A 9,958-nucleotide genomic window follows, 5' to 3' on the forward strand; every position below is an offset into this window, starting at 1 on the left:
TTCCTTCTCTCACCCCAACCAATCACAGCAGATGGCCCCGCCCCTCCCTGAGCCTGGTTCTGCCGGAGGTTTCTTCCTGTTAAATGGGAGTTTTTCCTTCCCACACCAAAGTGCTTGCTCATAGGGGGTCATATGATTGTTGGGTTTTTCTCTGTATCTATGAAGCGCCTTGAGGCGACTTTTGTTGTGATTTAACGCTATATAAATAAAATTGAATTGAATTGAACTTAAATGAAGAAATTACACAAGATTTATTTTAGAACTGAGAAGTTATGAGAAAGAACACACACTTCCTCAATTCTGCACATTTAGTGGAAAAGATATATATTAGATCCCTATGATGTTTCACAATGTTAGGAAATGTTTGGTAAATACTCCTGTAACCGAAACTGTTGGTCTACTGAGTTTCGTGACCTCATTTTCTCTTTTACCGTCACAGTTCACCATTGACCAACTATAGGCACAGTAACTTCTCTTTAGTGAAGCTAACCCTGCAGCACTAATGCAAGAAACTAAAATCACATTGTTTCTTTGTAGAAGATTTATCACGTTACATTTAATGCCGAAATAATGACTTTTTGTATTTTATATTTTAACACTGAAGGGTACTGATCAAAATTCATGACAATTTGAACGTTAATGATCTTCAACTTGACCTCACAGCCCAGTGTTAGTCAGTTATAAGGTTGGGGAAGCCTGCAGTCAGCTGAGACTGAAGAAGACACCTGGATGAGTGACGAAACATTTCTCCCACTGAAAACACTACGTCCAGATGAACAGCATCAACTTCCTGGGATTTTCCTATCTGGATGACTTTGCATGTATTAGGCATGGTTTTTATGGTTTACAGCATAGGCGGAACGGGCGGGGGGCTCAAAATGACCCTTAAGCCCGGGTCATTTTTTTCAGAAGCCCAGGGTCTTTTGGAGTACAATTTGTTTCATAGTTAGATCCCTGACTGACAACTGTAAAACAAAAAACGACACACAAAATTCGAAGCACATAGCGCACAGTCGTAAATTCCCCCTAATTTTGGTATGATCCGAGCTCAGGCACTATAGGCGACTGAGCACAGCGCTTACGCCTGTGAGCGAGGGGGGAGAAGCTGCTGCCTGCGAGTTTGCTGCAGACAGAGGAGAGCTTAAGTTTGACCAGATACCAAAGCAAATCATTCGTACTGTACAAATAATGTAAATATGGTGGTGTATCACGAAGGATTGATATCAAACTGATCACTTAATCCATATTACGATATTTGCTCTTGCTGTTTTATTAGAGAGTCTTAGCTTACATGTGTTTATTTCATATTTTCAGTTGTTACCCTCCACGGCTAAATAAAGCACTCTAAACCAGTTATGTACTGATGAACACAACGATGTACATAAGGGGCTTCCTTCAAAGAAAAAACTCAGGTAGATGTTATTTTATATATTGTGCTTTGTATGTTGTTCAGTATATTTCTATGCAAAACAAGAGGAATTTCAATACACAGCAGTATATTCACAGTTGAAACCAGATATTTACACTTTAGGGGGAAAACACAAGAACTTTTTTTTACTGTTGAACATCAATTTAGAGTAAACTTTTTTTGTTTTAGATAAATAGATATTGAAATATCTTTTGAATTAGTTAAATGTCAGGATAAAGAGAGACAGAGCTTTCTGTTTTTTATTACTTTCATCAAATTTAGGAGTACATATACTCTAAATTTATTGTTAATTAATAAGAAAACTCCAGACAATTCCATTCTGAGCTGAAGAAGCTTCTGATTGGTTAGTAAAGTCCATGTGAGTAAAGTGGTGGCACAGCTGTGGATGCATATAAGGCAAAACACAGAGCCTGTTTCTTTGAAATGGGAAAATCAAGAGATGTCAACCAAAACACCAGGAAAAGAACTGTGGAGCTCCATAAGTGAATACAATTTGGTGCCATTACTCGGTCACTCAGGCGCAGCTGGCTGCCGGCGGAGCTCACGGGCTCGTCACTGCAACTCCCCCTGGCTTCTGCTCCGCGGCTGCTGAGTGAGCCCTCATCTGGGACTCTCCTCAGCTCTTTCTGGGACAGTGGCGCGGCTGCCCCTCTGTTGGTCTTCCTTGGTCTCTTGTGTTCTGGGGGCCTCTGGATGTCTGGAGTTTTGATCTCCTCCATACCTGCTTCATGCCCTGGAGGACGGGGCTGTGGCCCCCCCACACCCTCTAGCAGATTATTACATGAAGGAACCTTTTAAAAAACAAAAAACAAGCGCGTCCATGCTCACAGGTGTACACACGGGTGATCACACCCACAAACTACACCCTTTTTGGCTCCTACCTCAAAGCACACTGTGTTCTGTTGATCTTATGTGCTGCACAATAATGTTTAATATTTAGTATTTACTGTCATATTCCCATATATCATTGTGATGTTGTTTATTCTATTACTCTTGTTCTCTTCTGCTTGTTTTCTTTTTTCTTTCTCAGCAGGTGATCCAGGTGATTGATATATGCATTTTTTTTTCTCTGCCCGTTCTGTTGGTTTTTGTCTTTTGCCCTTCTCCCCCGTCCCTCTTCTCAGCTGTTTCTCTTTCCCTCTTTCTTTCTCCCCTTCTTTCCCCCAGTCAAGTCTGTCCCGTATTCAGTAAGTGAAAATAAAATAAACAATAAAAGGTGAATCAAATGGACCATTACGGCAAGGCTGGGATGGTCAGTTTGGTAAAGTAAATCCGTTGGGCATCTTTCTTTGCCTTTAGACAACAATTCTGATGGCAAAAGAGCCAAACGGGACAGGCAAAAAAAAAAAAAAAAAAAAAAAAAAAAAAATTTGGTGCCATTTACAATTAAGAAATACAGATAGTTTCTCTCTTTACTCTTAAAGTTAACAAATATGTTTTTATATTTATCAATCTAAAAAAATAAACATTTAGTCTGATTTGATGTTACAATTAAAAAAGTGTTTTTATCTGAAGAGTTTGTAAATATCTGGTTTCAACTGTATATTTGATGATGTTGGTGTTTGGCTTGATTGTCAGCACAGAGGGAGAGATAGGACAGAGAGATGAACAAGAGCAGGTGAGACACACATGTTAGTCAAATGGTCGTTTACCAAAAGTATCACCGTATCATACTCATGTATCTCGTACCTAGTGTTTCTTTTTAGGTTTGCTATTTTTCAAATTCTATATTTATTAAGTTATGCAGGCTTGTTTGCACAACAAGGCTAAATAATTATATAAACTTTTCTGAATCTAAATAGTGTACTTTGGTAGAATTAAAAAATAAGTGTAGTGCAGGTCTGGTTCTGGTTCCATCTTGGTTAAGTCCTAAAGTAGTCTTGATTTTGAACAGTTCTGTTTTAATTCTGGATCAGTTCTGGGTTTGGTTGAATTGGGGTTTAGTCCCCGTGTCTTGATACAGCCCTGATTTTGTTCTGCCTTGTTTAAGGTGTCCTGTATATATACATTTTTTTCCAACATGAAGTTAAACTTTTTTGAACAGAACTCAAAACACAGCCTAATAAATCTTTCAGTAATTTGTAACCCCCCCCCACACACACACACACCTTACATGCATACTACCCTTTAGGGCTAAGCCCCGGGTGGTATAAAATGTCTGGCTCTGCCTCCGGTTTGCAGTATAGAGTAAACTTCACTGATCAACTGTTGTTGATCTGGAAATAAATAAATCAGCGCATTCAACTTACACAATCCAAGTGTATGCTTAAGTGACTGTAAAGATGTAAGTCCTTTGTCTTCTTAACCAGCTCAAAGTCACACACAGTAACAACAGCCGTCTCCTTGTGTTCTTGTTTTCAGTGTATATTTCCCCTGTCAGTAATTTCCCTTGTGAATAGTGAGGAGCTTTTCTAATGCATTTGTTCCTTATCAGATTTATGTCTCCTTTTCACATTGTTTCTCTTCAAATTTGTATTTTGAATGTTTATTGTAATGCAAAAGTGGCACATTGTTGCACAATCTGAGTGTCAGAGGAGAACTACAGTACCTGTAGTTTGTTAAGTTCTTCTTAACTGTGGTCAGATTAATAATGCTGGAAAAGCATGTCACTTATCTAGATGCACAAAAGGAAGGGAGGAGGAAGTGACCAGTAGGTGGAGGGTGATTTACGTGTAGATGCTAAAGAATGACAAAAGGAAAAAGGTCAAGGGTGTGGTAGACAACACTGAGGTGACAAAAACAGGAAACTCTCCAGTTTACATCTGATTAATACGCTGACATGTAAACAGTTAGGTATTATGCTTAGATGTTGTTTCCTTGAGAGTGACGTATTAATTACTTACCACACAATGGGTTCAAAGAATAGCAAGTCTGTCTTGATCATCATCAATACACATCACATGTCCAGACTAGTCCCCATCCGAGAATTAGCTAAAGCTGTGTAATCACACCTCACACACCCAAAGTGTTTCAATTTTTTCCACAGGGCCTTTTTTTTCGTATAACAGTTACAATACATTAAAAAAAAACCATTTTAATGGCACATTTTTTGAAAAAATAATACCAAAGACATTTTTGAGTCTGAAAGGTACTTTATTCTTTTTTAAATGTAAAAGTTTTTCTAATATATTATTTTTAAAATTGTAATGACGCTGAACACGGGACAAAAAAAATGTGTAATTTTCAACTATTTTAGATTTTTAACAACTTTTCCACTGTTTTGTAGATATTTGAAAGCACACTTTTATGTGTGTTCCTATTTTGAAACAGAAAGGGTAGGGATAGCTCAGTAGGTAGAGTCGTTGCTCCATGATCGGAAGGTTGGGGGGTTTGATCCCACTGAACGGCTACCCCAAGGTATCCTTGAGCAAGGTACCGTCCCTACACATTGCTCCCTGGGTAACACATACACATTATTATTAATTGCATTAAGTAATTTCAAGCATGGAAAAACTTACACAAATTTATATCGGATGGCATTTATTACTTACAGTTCTTTTTGTATGTATTTTCTATGCATAATTGAGAGTTCATTAGAAGGCTAACTCCATATGAGTTTACAACACACTGAACAAAATCTTATATTAACACCTTATCTTATTCAAGTTTTATATCAAGAGAAATGAAGTGTAAGAAGATACTGAACAGATTAAACAAATTACTGGTCAGCCTGTACCTATGTGGTAGCTTGTAAAAAGCTGACATTTGACTACAGGTTGCAAGGAACAAGCTGCAAACAAAGAGTGTAGGCAAGGTGGAGGGAGTGGAGATGAGTGTCAGGGGGATTTGACACAGGGAAAAGGAAGGGAAGGTCTAGAAAATGTAGTGGTTAGAAAATGTAGGGCGACCGTGGCTCAGGAGTTGGGAGTAGTTGGGAGTTCGCCTTGTAATTGGAAGGGTGCCGGTTCGAGCCCCGACTCCGACAGTCTCGGTCGTTGTGTCCTTGGGCAAGACACTTCACCCGTTGCCTACTGGTGGTGGTCAGAGGGCCTGGTGGCGCCAGTGTCCGGCAGCTTCGTCTCTGTCAGTGCGCCCCAGGGTGGCTGTGCCTACAATGTAGCTGCCATCACCAATGTGTGTGTGGATGACTGAATGTGTAAAGGGCTTTGGGGTCCTTAGGCTAGTAAAGCGCTATACAAATATAGGCCATTTACCATTTAAACCTGTTGTGATGTATACTTTGGACATGGTGGCAAAGCTGGACGTGGCAGATTTGAAGATGTTAAGATTCTCATTGCAATGAAATGTACATGAAAGGGAGAGCTTAGGCTGAGTTGTTTGGACTCAAAGCTAGAAGACAAGACAAAAAATAGTCTGAACATGTCCAGAGGTGCTATAGTGTATATATTAGGCAAAGGATGTTGAACATAAATCTGCCTACAACAGGAAAAGAGGAAAACACCAGAGCTTCATAAATGTGGTCAAGGAAGACATGCAGAAGGTTGGTGTGACAGAGGACCCCAGAAGGTGGTAAATGAAAAATGATTAATTATTTTTTTTATTATTATTATTATTATTACATGGATTCATTATTTTATTTTATGTTTACATGGCCTCCCTACAAGCCGAGCAATTACGTCTCACGACCACAAGAGGGCAAAGTTGGACGTTTGTTCTGCTGTGGCGTTTTTGCTCGTTGGCCTGTGTAGACCCGCAGGTGTGCTGCAAATTACCTAACAAAGCAAAACTCAGGCGCTCACACACAAACGCCACCAAAGCACTGACGGGTAGTGACAGTCTCATCTCACAGGATCTCCATCTACGGTGTGAAAGTCGTAAGGATGTAGGTCACTCTGCGTCTTGTTTTGATATCTCGTTTCAAGCGATAACCATCTTTGAGCTCGCACCATCAAGCACACTTGACTGTCGTGTTTTGATGACGCCATCACTGGGACTTTCCGGATACGTCACTAGGGGCTTCCGAGTTATTTAGCTAGCTCTGCCGCTGTGTTCATGTCGTTTAGCCGTGTAAACGTCGCTGCGTCGGTCTGGAGTACACAGCAAGAAGAACATGAACACCCCGAAGGCTCCTAAGAGCCACAAAGAGTGTGACTGTTGAGACTTCGTCGCCAGGAACGACGGTGTGAGAGAGGCAGAATGTCAACAACGCGGCCCCTCCTCGGAATGAGACGAGTCACCGAGCTAACGTGCCCGGAGCAGCCAGGCAGCAGGCTGCCTGCGTCCGCCGGCAAGCAGCAGCAAGAGAGCCCCACCGTGGACGAGTTTACGGTGCTGGAGGATAAAGAAGATGAGCTTAAATGCGCCAAACCGAGAGTGGAGCAGGTTTTTAAAGTAGCGTTCACCATTATCGGCTTGCTGGACCACACAGGACAGTCGCACGGCAACAAAACATTACGGCAGATATGGCTGCAGCTCAGAGGCAACAGAGAAGACGTGTCGAAGGCAAAGGTAGGATCTTAAAAACGCTTTCGCTTGCATTTCTGTGGCGAAGCCAGCAGACTAGTCTGAGAACAAGGCTGTCATTATTATTTTAAGAGCCGTCAGCTGCTGTCATTATTATTTTTAAATCAAACACAGTGCTGACTGTGCCCCTCAGTGTTGGTGCAGCTCAGAAACACGTCTGAGTTGTACAATCTTATATTTGGCAGATCACATATTAGGGTTTAAATATATTCTTCAGGTGTGCAGATGGATAGGTAGTTTAAAGTCGTAATAGTGAGCGATGTAAAAGACAACATTTATGGCATCTCATCCTTTCATCACAGAAAATATGAATGATGAAATATGACCTATTCATTTTGCCCAGATAGCTAATGAAAGTAACACTACTCATAACGCTCATAAGATGATATCGCAATATTTACGCAGTGGTATCTTGTCAAATGTCATGACATTTGCTTTCATTAGTTTATTGTTGGACTGTGGAGTAGACAGCCACAAGCAGTTGGCCACACTGTCTGTCAGATATGGTAAACAGGCCATCTCGGTTTCACAATGATTTTTAGGTGTGGTTGGATACAATGGTTGTTAACTAGTTGCTATTTGTTTTAACCAAAACAAAGGCTGAAGACTCCCTTTCATGTGTCTGTACAGCCATGAGAAAAAAATACTAAGCTATTACCAAACATGTTATCAAGGGTGGAGTCTGAAGGTTATATAAAAATACAGTACAATCACAATAGAGTTACTGTACAGGCAAGTGTGTGGGCGTCTACCTTACTACACAACCTGAAGGACAACAGGCAAAATATGTTAGATGTTAATGGGCTGCTGCTGAGAGCTCAAAGGTGTAAGACGGTGTTTTATTTACAAGTCAAACATGAACAGCCACAACTGCAGCAGAATATCATTAGTTTAGCATTTAGTTGTTTAACGCCTGAGGCTGAGTAAACATACATAATAGTTTTTTCTCTCCATCACTATTATTATTATTATTTATTCCTGTAGTTGTATGTCTAGCTTCAGAACTTTAAATATTTATTTTCAAATTGTTGTTAGTTTGATATATATATATATATATATATATATAGAGAGAGATATAGATATAGAGATAGATATATAGAGATATAGATATAGAGATAGATATATAGAGATAGATATATAGAGATATATAGATATAGATATATATATAGATATAGATAGATATATAGATAGATATAGAGATATAGATAGATATATAGAGATATAGAGATATAGATATATATAGATATAGATATATATAGATATATACACACACACACACACACACACATTTATCTTTATTGTGATTCTCCTACTTCCAAATACTCCAGTTTTTGGCTAGGCATTGGCATGCCTGGGAATCTCCATAAAGGAAGTTATGTTATTACAGTTTTTTTTTTTAAATTCAGCTCCCTAAACAGTTTGCAAAGTTTGAAATTAGCACCTAATAAACTAAGTGCCAGTATAGTCTTTTCCTTAACGAAAAGAGAATAGACGCCTTTATTCTGCATTTGCAAGTATGGTATTTGTAGATATAATTTTAATGAGGCAGACGGCTAAATTAGCAAAACAAAACAAGAAATAACTTGCAAAAACTGGTTAAAGTCATGGATAATAACAGAGTAAAATAGCAGTTTTTAGGTTTCTAAACATTGTACATGTGAAGTTCTTGTGTGCTTGTGGGACCATTGTGATTGTAAAATTGTAATACGTATGTAATGATCTGCTTTTTAAATGACCGTCTCATTAAGTGTCAGCTTTTTTTGGATAAAAATTTAGTTTATTAAAAGTTATTATAAAAAATCAATAATAATAATTGAAAGAGCAGCGCTCTTTAGCACCACTGCTGGAGAGAGATTACTCATTGTGACTGATTTACCTCACCTGAAACCAAAGAGCTTGTTACACAGCCATCAATTTAAAAGTCATGTGATGTGTTTCTAGAGGTTTTACGGTATAATTAGTCATGCAAGGGATCTGTAAACATCTGAATCTTGATCTCAATCAGATCACTTTTTGTGTGATTTCCCGGAGCATCGCTCACACTTCTGCATCTTGTGTCATGCAGCTCTTTCTTTTTGGCACACTGTAACCAGCTGCTCCGAGCTCTGCCAGTCAACCGAGAAATGAATGTGGAAATGGTAATTTCACTGTGAGCCTGTTGAACTCATGATAAGAATGATGTGCAAGTCGTCAGTGGCGTCCCGCTTAACTATATTAGGTTGATGCTGGCATTTCCTCCAGTTTGGGAAATCACTACTGTTTTTCCTATGACTGCATCTCTTTTTTTCCCTTCCATAGTCCAAACATGTGATTCTGACCAGGCGTACTAGAGTCTTAGACGTCTTGTATGATTGACGTAATGTAACACACGATACTTTACCACTACTGAATGTAGAGAAAGTTAGGATCTTGGGCTTATGTTCTCTAGGAATCGACTAAGGAGCGAATGACACACAGCTAAAAGAACAGTAAACATTTATTCAAAAACAAAAACAGTCATTCAACAGTTCACAACAGTTCCAATAGTCCATATTTGTCAGTCTGTGTATTCAGTTTTAGAGTTCAGAGTTCTTTTCAGTCTTTTCAGTTCAGGTGTGTGTGTATAGTGTTAATGTTAGTAGTACTACCCGGGTAGTGTATTGTTCTGAGATTTCATAAGCTTATCTGTCAAGAAGTAACCCAGTTGTCACTTCTAAGTAGGCTGGAAACCTTTCCTGCATCGCAGCTGGGGATCTGGAATCCTGGCTAGCAACTTTAGACTCCAACAAAAAAAAAACAACCTGCACAGGGCAGTGAACATATTTTACATGAATATCATATAACAACTTAATTAACACTAGTGACCAAAGGCCCCTCACTCTTTGTATATAACGACTTAATGCAATCAATAATAAAATTAATCAAAGAACCTTGAAACAATTACTACATCATAGGGCTGGGCGATATATCGAGTTTTTTTAAAAAATATCGATATATTTTCATACAAGATATAAGATGTGACAATATCTTTTATATCGATATAGTCTATGTTACGTTATAATTATACTTGTGGAGCCGCAGGTTTGCCTCTCTTTCGTCCACTTTTGTCTCTACGCAACGTTACTC

General features: G+C 39.0%; 1 protein-coding gene across 2 annotated transcripts in view; it reads left to right on the forward strand.

Annotated features, from left to right (window-relative positions):
- The first annotated feature begins 6,138 nt into the window (after positions 1-6,138).
- Positions 6,139-9,958, forward strand: part of n4bp1 (nedd4 binding protein 1) — a 26,418-nt gene continuing 22,598 nt past the window's right edge. For both annotated transcript variants that reach the window (XM_042216320.1, XM_005951560.3), the window contains exon 1: positions 6,139-6,838. In XM_042216320.1, the coding sequence (XP_042072254.1) occupies positions 6,527-6,838 (312 nt within the window). In that variant the 5' untranslated portion in view covers positions 6,139-6,526. The remainder of the gene's footprint in view (positions 6,839-9,958) is intronic.

The sequence above is a fragment of the Haplochromis burtoni genome, unplaced genomic scaffold (assembly GCF_018398535.1).
Source record: "Haplochromis burtoni strain Fernald_Lab_line unplaced genomic scaffold, NCSU_Asbu1 Contig_1012, whole genome shotgun sequence".
Classification (NCBI taxonomy): Eukaryota; Metazoa; Chordata; class Actinopteri; order Cichliformes; family Cichlidae; genus Haplochromis; species Haplochromis burtoni.